This window comes from Lissotriton helveticus, chromosome 4_1 (genome assembly GCF_964261635.1).
Source record: "Lissotriton helveticus chromosome 4_1, aLisHel1.1, whole genome shotgun sequence".
Classification (NCBI taxonomy): domain Eukaryota; kingdom Metazoa; phylum Chordata; class Amphibia; order Caudata; family Salamandridae; genus Lissotriton; species Lissotriton helveticus.
In genome coordinates, this window is record NC_136063.1 from 2125359795 (window position 1) to 2125376979 (window position 17185).

At 47.8% G+C, this 17185-nt stretch overlaps 1 protein-coding gene across 5 annotated transcripts in view; it reads right to left on the reverse strand.

Moving 5' to 3' along the window:
* Nucleotides 1-17185, reverse strand: part of AMOT (angiomotin) — a 240684-nt gene that overhangs the window by 18811 nt on the left and 204688 nt on the right. For all 5 annotated transcript variants that reach the window (XM_078688817.1, XM_078688819.1, XM_078688818.1 and 2 more), the window contains one exon: nt 660-895. In XM_078688817.1, coding sequence (XP_078544943.1) covers nt 660-895 — 236 coding nt within the window. The remainder of the gene's footprint in view (nt 1-659; nt 896-17185) is intronic.

Consider the following 17185-nt stretch of genomic DNA (forward strand, 5'->3'; position numbering starts at 1 on the left):
ATAAGGTGATAGAAGGGGGTTGGCCAGCAAGGAGGGTAGTATTCTTAATAACAATGCCATATCTAACCTTGCTTTACACCTATAATTATCTTATCTTTTCCATCCACCTCTACACATGTTTTGCTACAAATAAATGTTCATGAATCATCTTCTTAGAACTTAATTGATGCATTATGTAAAAATGATAAATGTCTCTTAGTATACATTGCATGACGGTAAGGCAGGTGCTGTCCAAGCCCATGTTTTCTGATTCGGTCAAAATTTTGGCATTTGCAACTACCTTCACCTAGAACATACCACGGATGTTCTTCCTTCTAAGGTTAGTTACGTAGCTACACAGATAAATTAACTGTCTATTGTTTTAAGCACAGGTGGTTTTTGAAGGTATATCGCTGTGATACCTGTTTTATCTGCTGTGCTATACATCGGTCTGGCGGTGGCAAATCGATTACGTGCTGCAGAGACAGCAGAGAGGGAGGAGCCTTGTTCTGCTTAGAACCTAGAACCTGGACTGTTTGTGTGCAGGAATCCCGACTAGGATCTTTTTTTTAAATGTCATTACCATCCCATAACCATCAAAAAATGTCCTCAATTTGTAGGTCTGACAATAAGAAACCCTAAAAAATATTAAACGGTTAGCCACGTGTCAAAGTGCATACTTAAGCTTCCTTTCCAACTCTTGTCCTCTCGCTTGTCTTCCATGATCGGTGTGTTGCTGAGCGTGGAGGAGTGGGAGAGCAGCCCAGATCCTGTGTTGGAGATAGACATGAGAGACTTGGATGGTCTCATCGTCGAGGGCTGCTCTGTCTTGTTCGTGGTGTCCTTCCGCGAGCGCTGCTGGAGCACCTTTATCATGGCGTCTTTTTCTATTATCTGCGCATGCAGGTTCTTTATCCTGAGGGACAGAAAAGAAAGAAGGTTTTTGTTTCTTGTCGATCACTCTGTTGCTTTCAATGAGTATTTGTTATCCATTTCTACAAATGAAAGGGTCTGCATCACAGGCCTCCGCACCATGCACGCTTGGTGAGTCAAATCGGAGGACTCAACAGATAAAACTTAGTTTAAAACAAAGTATGAGCTATTAATTCGCTGAGCTTTTTCTGCTAGATACATTATGCAATAAAGATCATTTTAAGAAAAACAAACAGGTATTTTAGAATATAAAACAAACAAGGCTACAATGCCAGATCAAGCAAGCTGGAACGCATTGCAACATCTGTCTAGCGTGGCCCTATTTTTATTAAAGTGACTATTAATTAGTCATATTGAGGTTCCATTTTCAGCAAGGTCAGATACCCCAGTTCTACAGATAAACAAATACAACCACTGGGCAAAGTGACCTTCTATTTTTGGCCCAATTAAAACAATGACTTTTCCAAAATATGCAAAGTCCTCTCAATAAAAGATTAACCCCCGCAAACAGAGATGTGTCCAGTGCCACTTAGGATGCCTTACTAGGATAAGGATGTGGGTGTGAGCAGTTTAGAGACTGGAGCTTGGCAGGTCTTTGAAATTCCAGCTGAAGAGCATGGTTACCAAGCACAAGGGAAAGCAATTCAAGAAAAAAAGGTGGGCTGTGTATCACTTAAAAGCATTTCATTAGATAGGAGATAGGGACTTTAGAAACAAAAGCTATGCAAGATTTTGAGTTTGTCACAGCCGTGCTTTAATTGTAAACACTACTAGTTGGAGGAAAACTGGGCAACTTCCCAATCACCTTGAAAGTAATACCATGCATGTTCGATAACATGACCAGCGGATATATTCAATACTAAACCTAGGGCATATACCCGCATCATTGTTGAATCATGACTCGTGTGTGTGTGTGTATTCAGCAATCGTTTTAGTCACAGCTTTGAGGACTGGAATTTATAGGTAATTTTTTTCTTAGAGTTTCTCTGAACTGCACTCGTGTTAATACTTGTGCAGTTCAGGGACTCACACAAAACAGGACAGAATAAGCATCCAGTGCTTTGTAATGGATATGCAGTTTCTGGCTCTGCTTGCGGACACCACAATCACTGGCACTTCAAAACCCTGGCATCGTGGAATGGACAGGAATTGAGAATCACTGGGTTGCCAGACCTCCAGTCATCGTCTTCAATGCCAAAAATTGAAGGGCCTCAAAAGACCACTCTCCTTACCCGTACACACTAACTACATCCACCACAAACCAACTTGCATCTTCATGGCAGGTACAGTTTCACTCAGGAATAGTTCCATGAAAAATGTGATTGTGATTCGTAAATCAACAACAGTCTTTTTAGAATACATGACAATGTAATGTGTTAATGTTTCATTTCAGTGCCTGGTCAGAAGCTTATTTAGATTTACATTAAACATATAGCATCAACACTACCCTAAAAATACTCATTTGTTAAAAGACCCACGTTATGGACAAGAATACAAGACAATCACTGAATTGTCCTCAGCCTTAATAATAAGGGATGAGTGGAAAGAGAACACCTAATGAATGACATGTTGCACTATTAATACATATTTGTACTTTTATCTCAGAGTGCAAGTCAAGCAACGTAGCAAACTCTCGCATCAAGAAGAGAGTTGCAAATATTTTGAGACATCTAGAGGCCATCTGTGTGTCAAACAGCTTATCTGAACCTTGTACTGAAAAAGTACCAGGCGCAAGTCAGACTGGCATAAAGACAAATTTACAGCATTCTCTTTCAACTGATGTGGAAGTTACTGTTCAAGAAACATAGTGACTACGAACAGGTCTTCAATGATCCAATAAGGTGCAACAGATGATGGGCCTGATTACGAGGCCCATAGTCAGACTCCCCGACATCTGCCCCTGTGGTCCACCCGCCACATTACGATGCGGCAGGCGGAGGCATCTGGGGGTGGGACCGCCTACTTAAGACGGGCTCAAAGAGCCCATTGGAGGGTCAGTAATCCCTACAATGAGGGCGGTGCCTGCTCAGGCAGAGCCGTAGGGGTTCCAAAGTCCCTTTCCGCCTGCCCTTTCATTGCGGTCGCCCACCATGAAAAGACAGGCATAAAGTGACTTGGGGGCCCCTAGCAGGGCCCCTTGGCCCTCTACTATGGGGTCTGGGGGGCATCTATGGCGTCCCCTTAAAACATCCCTGCACCATGTGGCAGGTACCGCATGGTGCCAGCCACATGGTGCAGGGATGTTTTTAATGTGTTTATTTTCTATTGGGGTGTGTGCTGTAGAAAATATACACATTGCAATCCCAGTGAAGGCGGTCGCATCGTAATCAGGGCAGTGGGACTGTCGACTTCTAGTTGGGCGGTTCTCTTTCCCCTGTGGTGCCGGTCGGACGAGTCTGACCGGCATCGTAATCAAGCCCTATGTTACTTACATGTCACAATCTGCTGCTTCCAGGGGTGTAGATTCACACACTATGTAATATTCTATAATCTAGTGTTGGGTTTAGAATAGTAAACATTGTTTTTCTTTTAGGCCTACATTTTCAGGTTCGAGTGAGCACGGAATGTATTACGATCATCAAAACAAAAAACACAATGCACCAGAACACAGATTTCACCTTAGATTTTGTACGTTTCCTCATGCTTGAGAATGTTTACTACGTTAGACCAAATGATTGAATATCGCCTTAGTGCCAGCTATAGCAGGCTTCACAGGCCATTAAAGGCCCACTCCAGTGTTAAAGGCCAAAGCCGAAGGCAAGGGCCTTTAACAATGGAGCAGGCCTTTAATGGCCGGTAGAGCCCGCTACAGAGAACATTAGGCCATTAGAACATTCCGTCACTAGAGGGCAGAATGTACTAATTTGTCAAACAAAGGATTCACGTAGCCCAAAGGGACTGAAATCCCCTCGAGCTCTGTGAGGCCTCAGTTCACAGCAACAGCTGTGAACAAACATTGGAATGTTGCTTCTCCGGGCTTCTACCAGCCATTTGAAGCCCTGAGCACTCCATTATTTTCAATGGGGTTCCTAACGAACAAGTTACTTACCTTCGGTAACGCTTTTTCTGGTAGATACTATATCTGCCTATGGATTCCTCACCTTGTAAATATCCCCCTTGCGCCAGCAACGTTCGGAAATTTTCTTCGTAGTACGCCGACGTGGGCGACGTCACAGGAGCACGGCATCGCGCGCGACTCCGTCTGACGTCACCGACCCTACATCAGGCCCACGCCGGCGTGATGACGTCAGTTCCGCCCTTTTTTCCGTGCCTTCGAGGCACACGGACGGACCAACGACAGCAAATATGCAAATATACAATGTACACAGTACAAATAGAACTAAATCAATAGTATAAACATATATACAGAAAGACCAGGTATAGCAGAGTGGACAACGGGGAGGCGGGTGGGTCAGTGAGGAATCCACAGGCAGATATAGTATCTACCAGAAAAAGCGTTACCGAAGGTAAGTAACTTGTTCTTCTGATAGATACATCTGCCGTGTGGATTCCTCACCTTGTGAATAGATTCCCACAGCAGTCCCCACTCCCGGAGGAGGGTGCCCCCTCTGCTACACCAGGAAGTCTTGGAGGACAGAGCGCGCGAAGTGGCCATCCCTCCTCACCTCGGTATCCAAGCAGTAATGCTTCGCGAAAGTGTGGAGGGAGGCCCAAGTCGCGGCCTTGCAAATATCCTCAACAGGTACACCCCTAGACAAAGCAGATGTTGCAGACTTTGCTCTAGTAGAATGTGCTCTAATACCCTCAGGAGGGTCCTTACCAGCAAGAGAGTAGCAGATCTTGATGCACAGGATTATCCACCTGGAAAGTGTGCGCTTGTGCACCGCTCTGCCCTTCTTGCAGCCAGCAAAACCAACAAACAGCTGGTCATCCATCCGGAAGTCTTTAGTCCTGTCCAGATAGAACGACACCGCCCTCTTAGGGTCCAGACGGTGCAGTCTCTCTTCCTCCTTAGACGGGTGAGGGGGAGGATAGAAGGTAGGAAGGGTAATGGACTGCCCAAGATGGAAAGGAGTCACCACCTTAGGCAGAAAAGCAGCCCTGGTCCTGAGAACCATCCTTTCAGCATGAATGGTCAGGAATGGGGGTTTGGAACTTAGAGCTTGAAGCTCACTTACCCTCCTTGCCGAGGTGATTGCAACGAGGAAGATCGTTTTCAAAGATAGAAGCCTCAATGGACACTTGTGCAAGGGCTCGAAGGGAGAACCCATTAAGAAGGTCAGCACAAGATTCAAATCCCAATGAGGAACAACAAAAGGAGTAGGAGGGAACATATTTATGAGACCCTTCAAGAATCTCAAAACCACCGGAGACTTAAAGAGAGATGGCTGATCCGGCAAACATAGAAATGCCGATAAGGCAGAAAGATACCCCTTGACCGTGGCCACAGCCAAACCTTGCTGCGCCAGATAAAGGGCAAATTGTAAAATATTAGACAAATGAGCCTTCAAAGGGTCAACATCTCTCTCCCTGCACCAAGAAACAAATTTAGACCACCTATAGGAGTAAATGGACTTAGTGGTGTCACGCCTGGCAGAAAGAATGACATCCACTACCTCGTGAGGGAGAGAAAAAGAACTCAAGTTGCCCCGTTCAATCTCCAGGCATGAAGGTGTAATGTCTGGAGGTGGGGGTGTAAAACCTGCCCCTCCATCTGAGAGAGGAGGTCTGCCCTGTGAGGGAGACGGAGCGGCGGGTGAGAGGAGAGGCGGAGAAGGTCTGAGTACCACACCCTTCTTGGCCAATCCGGGGCGACCAATATGACTTGGGCCCGGTCTTGACAAATCTTCCTCAGAACCCGAGGAATCAAGGGTATGGGAGGAAACGCGTAAAGGAGTTGATCTCCCCAACTCAGCTGAAACGCGTCCCCCAATGCTCCTTGCATCGGATACTGGAGACTGCAGAACGAAAGGCAGTGAGCATTCTCGCGAGTGGCGAATAGATCCACCCGAGGAGTCCCCCACATCCGAAAGATGTCGTGAACAACCTCTGGGTGAAGCCTCCACTCGTGGTCGGCAGAGAACTGCCGACTGAGACTGTCTGCACGAACGTTCAGAACTCCGGCCAGGTGATTTGCCACCAGACAAATCTGATGGTCCTGAACCCAGGACCAGAGACGCAGAGCCTCTCTGCAGAGACACTGCGACCCTACTCCTCCCTGCTTGTTGATGTACCACATCGCAGTCGTGTTGTCCGTCAGGACTTGAACCGAACGACCGCGAAGGGAAGGGAGGAAGGCCTTGAGTGCCAAACGTATCGCCCTCAATTCCAGAAGGTTGATGTGAAACAACCTTTCTTCCGGAGACCAAAAACCTTTGACCTCCAGGTCTCCCAGATGAGCACCCCACCCGAGAGTGGACGCATCCGAAATCACTGTGGCCACTGATGGAGGTAGCTGAAAATGCTTTCCTTGTGACAGATTGCCTTCCACGCTCCACCAAGACAGATCCGCTGCAGCTTCCCCGGAGATCTTCACTGACTCCCTGAGATCTCCGTTGTGCTGATACCACTGCCTGCGGAGGCACCACTGGAGTGCCCTCATGTGCCAGCGTGCATGACTGACCAACAGAATGCAAGAAGCCATCAGACCGAGCAGACGAAGGACCTTCAGGACCGGAACAACCGCTCCATTGTAGAATAAAGGAATCATCTCCTGAATGTCGTGAATTCTTTGAGGTGGAGGGAATGCACGACATACAGAAGTGTCCAGTACCGCACCTATGAACAGGTTGCGCTGGGAGGGCACCAGGTGAGACTTGGGTACATTTATCGAAAAACCCAACCTGTGTAACAACTGAGTTGTCTCCTGCAGATGATGGAGCACCATCTCCGGCGACTCTGCTTTGATCAGCCAGTCGTCTAGATAAGGGAATACAGGAATCCCCGACCTTCTGAGATGCGCAGCCACCACTGCCATCACCTTGGTGAAGACTCGAGGCGCAGTAGTAAGTCCAAAGGGAAGGACCGCAAACTGGTAGTGTTGCGATCCCACCGTAAAACGGAGATACCTCCTGTGCGACTTCAGGATTGGGATGTGAAAGTACGCATCCTGCAAGTCGATCGACACCATCCAGTCTTCTTCCATCAGCGCTAGAAGAACCTGAGCAAGGGTGAGCATTTTGAACTTCTCCTGTTTGAGATAGAGGTTCAAAATCCTGAGATCCAGGATAGGCCGAAGCCTGCCATCCTTCTTGGGAATCAAGAAATACCGGGAGTAGCACCCTTGACCCCTCTCCTGCTCTGGAACCACCTCTATCGCACCCTTTCGAAACAGTGCCAGGACTTCCTCCTGCAGGAGAAGCAGGTGGTCCTCCGAACAATAACCTTGGCAAGGAGGGTAATTGGGAGGGAATTCCTGAAAAGGAAGTGCATACCCATTCTCTACGAGATTGAGAACCCAAAGATCTGATGTAACCGATTCCCAATCTCGTAGAAAATGAGTAAGCCGACCCCCTACTGGCCCTACATGATCCAGAATGGTGGATCTAGGGCTGCTTTGCTGATGCGGGTGGGGGTTGGGCATTATTGGAGGAAGTGGAGGAAGAGGAGACTTGACGTCCACGTCCACGACCCCTCTGTTTACCTCTATAGGATCTATATAGAGGGTTTTGCTGCTGTTGCTGTTGTTGTTGTTGTTGGCCCTGCTTGAAGGGACGAAAAGAAGATCTGCCAAATCCTTTGAACTTTTTAGTCGTCGATCCTCTCATCTGCAGACCCAAAGATCTAGCGGTGGCACGGCTGTCCTTAAACCTTTCCAAGGCTACATCAGCCTTCTTACCGAAAAGGCCAGTTCCATCAAAGGGTAAGTCCAGCAATGTAGATTGCACATCCGCAGAAAAATCTGAAGACTTTAGCCATGCGGCTCTCCTGGTCGCAATGGATGAACCCATAATTCTAGCAACAGAATCCACAGTGTCCATACCGCTTTGAATGACCATACGGGCAGCAGCCTGAGTGTCAGAGATAACCTCATTAAAGTTCTTCTTATCATCCTCAGGAAGTTTTGATGATAATTGCTTCACTGAGTCCATTAGCGCATGCACGTATCTACCTAAAAGGCAAGTAGCATTTGATGATTTAAGAGCCATGCTCCCAGAAGAGAAAGTCTTCTTCGCAGACAGATCTAATTTTTTAGACTCTTTGTCAGCTGGCACTTGAGGGAAGGAGCCAGCAGCCCTATTAGAGCAAGCCGCCTGAACCACAAGACTTTCCGGAGATGGATGCGTAGAAAGAAATGCAGGGTCATCAGGAGCCACCCTATAGCGTCTTGCAATAACTCTTGAAACTGCAGGAGCAGATAAGGGCTTCTTCCAAATCTCCTTTATTGGATCCGTCAAGGCATCAGTAAATGGCAGTGTAGGTTCCACAATTGAAGAAGGAGAATGTAAGACTTCAGTGAGGATGTTGGGTTTGTACTCCACTGTGGGCAGCTTCAAATTAAGAAGGTCAGCAGCCTTCCTAATGACCACGTGATAGGGTGCCACGTCTCTAGATGGAGCATCAGAAGCTGAAGGCAGAACCCACTCAGGAGAGAGTTCTAGACCACTAGCATCCCGAAGTTCATCGAAATCATCGTCATGATCAGGAAGCTCGCCTTCTTCCACATCAGAACTCTCATCATCCTTTTGTTCTAGAAGGCGCTGAGCTCTTCGCCTCGACCACTCCAATCGAATCGACGTCGACGGATCCGGTAACGACTCTGACGGAGCCGGTTCCGACGTCGATCGAGGAGCCGGAGCAGGACGAGAGTCATGAACAGGTGTGGTACCTCGATCTCGACTGCGAGGTCGATCCGGAGCCGGCGAAGCCGCATGCGGAGTCGAAGACCTCGGTGGAGCCGTACCGAGCCATGGTGGAAGAGGCGCCGGCATGAATGGCATAAACGGAGCTGGGGCATACGACTGAGGAATACCCAGATTGTATGATAATGGACCCATGGGACCAACAGGTGCTCCAGTGGGGTACATTGCCCTGGAATATACTCCGAACATTGCATTTAAAAAATGCGAGGGATCCTGTCCAGGACCAGGAAAGGGAGGGTACAGACCTACCGGATCCAATGGAGGTCGCCCCGACACACCCTCACTCTGTTCTTCCTCTTCATGTTCCGAGGACATCGGATCCGGATACGGCTCCGGTTCTGGCTCCGGGGTCGGAGAACCTTCTTTCGATAAAGCAGGAGAAGGAGAGATAAAGTCTTTACGATGTTTATGAGACCTTCTCTTCGAGTCAGAGGATTCCTTTTCTGAATGATGTTTCGAACTGTGTTTCCTCCTCTTATGCTTTCTCCTCGAGGAGCTCGAAGCGTGACCGGAAGCCGATTTAGATCTAGACCTCGATCTTTCCCTGGATTTCGATTTCTCTTTAGATCTCGTATCCTCACCAGATCTCGAACCCGCTCTGGATCTCGACGCCGACACCGACCTCGATCGAGACCTTTGCTTCGACTTCGACCTCCGTGACGTCGATCTTGAATAACGTCCAGAATCCTGTTTTACCTTTGCCAAAAGTAATTTAGCTTCACGTTCTCGAAGTGCCTTCGGATTCATCTTAAAACAGGAATTGCAGTTCTTGACGTCGTGACTCGAACCAAGACACCACAAACAGTCCTTATGTGGGTCAGTGATGGACATCGTGCGGGCACAAGACCTACACGGCTTAAAGCCTGTTTTCCTCGACGACATCTTCGGAGAAGAATCAAGTCGCAAGAGAGAAACAATGTCTATTAATAAACAGAAAGATACTAAGTATCGCAGTAAGATCCCGAAAACCGTTAGCGTCGAAGACGCGGAAAAAAGGGAACTGACGTCATCACGCCGGCGTGGGCCTGATGTAGGGTCGGTGACGTCAGACGGAGTCGCGCGCGATGCCGTGCTCCTGTGACGTCGCCCACGTCGGCGTACTACGAAGAAAATTTCCGAACGTTGCTGGCGCAAGGGGGATATTTACAAGGTGAGGAATCCACACGGCAGATGTATCTATCAGAAATTTCAGTGTTCTAATACAGCATTCGAATACTTTCCTGCATCTAGTCACATATGAATCTACAACACTACCACCTACATACAGAGTAACCATTTCTGTTATCAGCATGCTGTATAGACTGTAAAGAATTACTTTGCCTGCTTTTAAAAGTCAGCTTGTAGAAGGCAGCTGAAATATGAAAAGGTATGTTAAATGAATGTTAATCCAACTTGCGGTTCTTACCTGGCTGAGTATCAACACAGTAGCATTTTGCGAATGTCTGAACTGCTGTCTATGCTGTTCCTTCAAACGTGTCAGCTAGTGACATGTTACAGAAAAAAGCCACTGTGGTTCCCTTTTTACGAAGGAAGAGCGTTTTAGGAATGGCTTGATCCAGGCGTTTCACTCTAGAATTATAGATTTAAATGCATGTAACAATAAAGCAGCAAGCAATAAGTGGTTCCCTAAACGTGACGGTGTGGAGGCAATAAATAGCCATTTTGTCTTGCAAACGGAATGAGTGTGATTAATATACTAGATAAGAACTTGTCAAATATCAAGTATGTATCTCTCTGCGAGAGATTGTGAATTGGTTAAAATGTGTAGCAACCCACTAGAATGATTATGGAATGGGGAGCATCCTAGAGGTAGGAACTTTAGATGAGTACGTGGTACCATCCAGTTTTTTTCACAAGCAGGTAACAATTGGGTTGCCACTTGCACACCCTCTCCCGTGCAAAGTATTGCAGAAGGTCCAACTTCAGTCGTTCAAATGCTCAGCACATTTTTCTAGAAACAGTGTTTTCCGATCCCAAGAGGGTGCATGGAAGATTCTGGGTGGTATAATCTTCTTCAACCCTTCCATAAAAGCCTGTGTTTATCACTGGCAATATAAATAGAAATTGGTATTACCTGTTTTTATTAGGTAACCTACCACTAACTGTACTTTTATGGACGTGTAAACCAAGCTAGACTTTTGCAGTGAAGGAAGATAATGAACAATGTGCTGGACCGAAACTTTACATGTTTTACAGCAGTGCCCTAAACACCTCCATTTAGCTGCTCAGTAGGCCCTGGCAGTATGTCAATGCTCTTCATTAAGAAAGAATATACATTGTTCTGGAAGCTGTAAGAAAATCAAGTTCTCACATTTATGGGGCCAAATCACAAATGAGAGATTCTGGATTCGGATGTCGACGCTGAGCCCCTTGCTGACCAAGCATCATGGCTGCTGTGGAAGTTTGTGAAATGGAAGGATGCTCATCTCCAGCAGTAGGGTCAACCATGGTTGTCATGACTACGTTGGAGCAATGAGAACCAACATCATTTCGTCTTGGTGCTTTTGGTGAATGGCATATTTAGCACTAAAAGGGGAGGGATCACATGCAAATATCCATGACCAGTTTATCCAAGAAGTTTCTCAATTACTTGGCAAATTGTTGATGGCATATGAGGGGAACAAGTCGGAATCTGGGGTCTGCCATTTTTGAAGCAGCATTTTAGAAAGTGTTTATCGCCCATTTGTGAATCTCCTGGTGGTTTCTGCTCAGGAGGTCTGTGAAGTCATTTTCCATGCTTGGTAGTCAGTGAATGATTTCAAAGGCAAGCCTAACGCCAAATGGACTGTGCCCATATTAAGAGCAAAGGCAAAATAGTGCTTCCTTGCTCTTAAATGTAATAAATGTTGGTCATCTTGTCTGTATGGATTAAGAGCACTTTGCTGAACAGTTTTTTTCTTGGCGCTCTTTCAGTGCCAACTGAACCACCTGTAACTCCAGTTCACGGATGTGCAATTGAGCATGTCTGTGTGCCCACCTGTCTCGAATCATTACATCTGGTACCGATATTGCATAAGGATTAGTTACTTACCTGTAATCCTAGTTCTCATCCAGGGGTATACTCATCAAAGTCATAATCTATGAATAATCCCCTCCAATGTGCGGGATCCCGGAGCATATAGAAAATATATATATAACACACACACATACACATACATATATATATATATACACATACATATGTGAAAACATATACATGCAGCCTAGAATGTTTCCAACATGGCAAAAATGCCGAAATTACATAGGTTTGCACTGCAAGAACAATACCCTCCTAACCCATAAGGAAAAGAGGAAGCACTGAGAAATTGTCACACAACAATGCTTTATTGCCTTAAAGAAAGCTTGTAACTGCAGGCAGTTGCCTGTAGGCTGCATAGCGGAGCAATGAAACAAAGAAAAAACTGACACCTTGACTTTAAGGCTTTCAAGGGTTAAGGTACTGTGCCATTAAGATCGGCAGGAGACCCTCTGCTCCCATGATGCACCACAGGTGACAGTTAGGTTAGTTCTTTTTGACAGTGTATTATGCCCAGACACCCGAGTAGACATGCAATTAACATAAAAACAACTCCAATAATGCTCGTCCGGGGAGGAGGGAGGGTCGCTTATGACTTTGATGAGTATACCCCTGGATGAGAACAAGGATTACAGGTAAGTAACTAACTAATCCTTCTCATCCAGGGGATACTCATCAATAGTCATAATCTATGAATAGAGTAGCAAGCCCATACCCAAAGTCTCGCGTACGAGCAATAGAGTATACAGTACATGAAAAAACATCATATTCAAATTGCAATCATGCAAACAAATTCCTTAAAGAAGCCTGCCCAACCTGGGCATCGGCTTGAGCATCAGAATCTAGGCAGTAATGGCGTGTGAAGGTATGCACTGATCGCCATGTGCTGCCTTGCAGATTTCATACATAGGAACGTTGCGAAGGAGAGCTGTGGTAGAAGCTTTCCCTCTGGTAGAGTGTGCTTTAGGTCTGCCTTGTAAGGTCTTGTAAGCTAACTGGTAGGATAAAGCTATACAAGAGACAATCCATCGAGAAATAGATCTTTTAGATGCAGCTAGACCGGTGTTCGTGGAACCGCTGTTGATAAAGAGCCGGTCAGATTTCCTAACTGTGTGAGTTTTGGCTAGGTAAAACTTCAATACTCTCCGGAGATCTAAAGAATATAATGATCTCTCCGGGGAAGTCGATGGTTTAGGAAAAAAATAGTGGGCAGAGTATTAACTTGGTTGATGTGAACATCCAAGACCAGCTTAGGAAAGAAGCTCGGATGTGTATGTAGCACCACCCTGTTGGCATGAAACACAGTGTAAGGTTCCTTGCAGCACAGCGCCTGAATCTCACTCACCCTGCAGGGGGAAGTGATGGCTACTAAAAACGCAGCCTTCCAGGTCAAATGCTGCAAAGACGCCTTATGAATAGTCTCAAAAGGAGCACTCATCAGTTTAGTAAGGACAATTTTCTGTTCCCAAGGTGGAGAAGGGGATCTCACTGGTGGATAAACCTTCCCGAGTCCCTCTAGAAAGTCCTTGACCACTGGCATTTGAAAGAATGAAGTCTGGGTAGGAGACTTTCTGTAAGCTGTAATAGCAGTCAGGTGGACCCTGATGGAGGGATATTGTAGGGCTGACTTCGCCAAGTATAACAGGTAAGGGAGGATGACTTGCTCCTGACCCTTGGTCGGATCAAAAGTGTTGTCCTTACACCACAGGTAGAATCTCTTCCACTTGAAAGCATAAGACTTTCTGGTGGAGGGTCTCCTTGCTTCCCTGAGAATGTGCATACAGTCGGCAGAGAGGTCTGGGTGTCCGTACTGGATGACTTCAGGAGCCATGCAGTAAATCGCAGGGACGAGAGGTTGGGATGAAATACTCTCCCCTCGTTCTTGGTCAGCAAGTCCGGGTGGCAGGGCAGCCTCCGGTGTGGAGCTTCTGAAAGCTGCAGGAGCTCCGGATACCACCACTGGCGCGGCCACTCTGGTGCTATTAGGATCATTCTGGTGTTGGTTCTGTAAACCTTCTGTATGACCGTCAGGATCAGAAGGAGTGGTGGAAAAGCGTACAGCAATGTCTGCGACCAGCTGATCAAAAGTGCATTCCCCCGTGATCCTTGCTGAGGGAATCTGCACCCGAAGACGGGGCATTTTGTATTTACTGCATCTGCGAACAGGTCGATGTCTGGCACTCCCCATTGCCGAAAAACGTCCTGAGCGACCTCGTCGTTTAGCACCCAGTCATGCGCTTCTACGAAGTCTCTGCTAAGAACATCTGCCTGCACGTTCAAGGTTCCTGGAAGATGAACGGCTACGATCGTGAGACTCCTCGCCAGAAGCCGCTTCCATATGGTCTGGGCCTCCAGAGACAGGACCCGTGACCTGGTGCCTCCCTGCTTGTTCAGATAGTACATTGTTGTTGTGTTGTCTGTCTGAATCTGAATGGAGCTTGACTGTAGGGACGGGTACAGAGACTTGAGAGCCAGATGGACTGCCCTTAGCTCCATGTGAGCTCCCCAACCCTGCAGTGAGGCATCTGTAACCACTGTCTGGATCGGAGGGACCTGATGAAAAGTGCCCCCTTGCAGAAGGTGTGAGCGTTTCATCCACCATTTGATGGAGTCCCTGGCAGCCTGAGGAAGAGAGACACGATCTTCTTATTGGCCTGACCTTTGTGTCCATTGTTCTTCGAGGGACTGTTGTAGAGGCCGCATGTGAAGTCTGGCATTGGGCACAATGAATATGCATGAGGCCATCGATCCCAGCAGCGATGACACCTGCCTTTTTGTGGGATGTGTAGAGCGGAGAAGAGCGTGGCACTTGATTAGCATTGATGACAACCTCTCCTCCAAAGGACACACGCTTGCCCTTGCGGAGTCCAAGGACGCGTCCAGATAATGTATCTGTTGCATGGTGTTGAGGGCTTACTTCTTGTAGTTGACTTGCAACCCCAGGGAGTGCAGCAGATTGAGACAGTAAGAGAGATGGCTCTGGAGCAGTTAAGGTGTGGAACTCTTTAGGAGCCAGTCATCTAGGTAGGGATAGATGATGATCTTACGCTTGTGGAGGAAGGCAGCCACCACCGCCATGCACTTGGAGAACGTCCGAGGGGCGGATTTGAGCCCAAATGGAAGTACTCTGTGCCGATAGTGCTGACGAGAAACCTGAGGAATTTGCGATGTTTCACTGAAACAGGAATGGTAAGTAGGCGTCCTGCAGGTCGATGGCACACATCCAGTCTCCCTGGTGAAGATATGGGAATATCTGGTGCAGGGCTAGCATTCGAAATGTATCTTTCCTGTTCAGCAGGTGCAGGTCGAGGATAGGTCTGTACTCTTTGGCTACTCCTTGTTTTTGGACCAGGAAGTACCGTGAGTATACCCCCTGGTTTCACTGGTGAGGTGGGACCTCTTCTATGGCCTTGGGGAGAGGAGGGTAGACACTTTGCTTTGTAACAGAAGATTGTGTTGTTGAGGAAGACCCTTCAATTGTGGGGCCACTTGGGGCGTGGGAGACTTGAACATCAGCAAGTAACCATGCTGCACAATATTCAGCACCCATCTGTCTCTTGTTATGGTTTCCCACTCTTCCATGTGAAAAACAATACTCCCTCCTACCGGAGTGGCGAATGGGTGCAGAGGAAGCAATGCCTCACTGTTTGGGAGGCTCCTTATAATAATAATAATCCACATTTGTATAGCGCACAATCACCCGTTAGGGTCTCTAGGCGCTGGGGGCCGTCGGGAAGATTAAGCAAGCTATTGCCAAGAGTCAGATGGTGCTGGGCTAACCTGCCGCCGGAGCCGGGGATCGAACCCTGATCCCCAGATTCCAGCGTCAGTCGCCCTGGCCGCGGCGCCACACCTCCTTGGAGGAGGACTGCTGTTTATTGTTCCCCCTTCCTCTGCCAGGGCGCTTCTGCTGGAATTGGGTCCTCTGCTGGTTCTGGGAGGACCATTGAAGGGTTTGAACCCTCTGTTGGAAGGGGCGTTTGTCGTTATGACGGAAGAGTTTGCGAAATTCCTTCCGTTTTTCCAGTCCAACTGCTTTGACGGTATCCAGCTCGGTCTTCATCTTTGTCATCTCATCAGCATGAGCACCGAATAAGGAGGAACCGTTAAAAGGAAGGTTAAGGATCTTCTGTGTGTCCTGCTTAAGACCTGAGAGGCGCAACCATGCTGAGCGCCGCGAACAGATGCCATGTGAGTAGCCATGCGCGGCGAGATCCGAGGCGTCTGCCGCCGCGCTATTGACTTGGTTGGCTACTAAACAACCGTCCTGCATGATCTCATGGAAGTCCTGCCGATCTTCTTTGGGGAGCTAGTCGGTAAACCTAGCCAGGAAGTCCCAAAGAGATCTGTCATATCGCCCGAGAAGGGCTGAGGCCCTTGTAATCTTCATAGATGATGCAGAAGTATTGCACATCATCCTGCCATAGGAATCCATTTGCTTACTGTCCTTTTCTGGAGGAACTGAAGATGACGAGGATGCTGAGTGTGTTTTCATGGAGGCTGACACAATGACTGAGTCCCTTTGGGGATCAGACCTAAGAAACAAGGGATCTTCGGCAGGAGCCTTGTACTTCTTTGCGATCCTCAACGGAACGGACCCACTGTGGCAGGGGTGAGGAACCTGGCCAAAGCTGGTTCTAAAAAAACCTGGCACCAGAGGCAGCAGCGGTCTGGGAGCTGTACGATGGTGCAATGTCTCAAAAATAATTGACGTAGCGATCACAGGAGTGTGCAAGGTGATATTTAGCTTCTTTGCACCTCTACCAAGTACGTCAGGGAAAGTCCCGATGTCATCGATGGGAGACACCCCTGATGGAGAAGTCGATGAAAAGGTGGGCGAATAGTCCCGAACAGAAGACCTTGTGGAAGAAGACCAGGTGGATGATCTTCTGCGTCTCCTCTTGTGTGGAGGTTCGTGGTACGAGCTGTGACGACCCCTTGACCAGGATCGGCGTGTTGAAGGCGACCTTGTCTTCTGGGAGGGGTGGAAGGCTTTGCAGGAGCACCTCTATCAGGGTCTCTTGAGGTTCTAGATGGTGAGTATGTCCGAGAGTAGTCCGAGCCCAACTTCTGCAGTCACCTGTTGTGATGCCCTGCAGCCATCGAGGCGACAGACCGTAGGCCCTCTTCTCGCCAGCTCTAGGAGATCTCTCTGGAGAAATCTGAACAATATGCAGCCCTGGAGATGATGACTGGGCTCTTGATGTCGATCGGAATCTCGACGTTGATTTGAGCTGGGCCTCCTCAGTGGCCTCTGCAATTTTTTCCCTCGACGTCGAACGCCTCGACGTCGATAAGGTCTGTGTCACCTTCGGCATCGATCTGTGCGGCGATCAGCTGTGGGAACGCCGTCCTGTCCCTGATCGCCTACAGCGATGTGGGGACCTTGACGTCGACTATCGACAGCGATGGGGAGACCTCGATGTCTACTTCC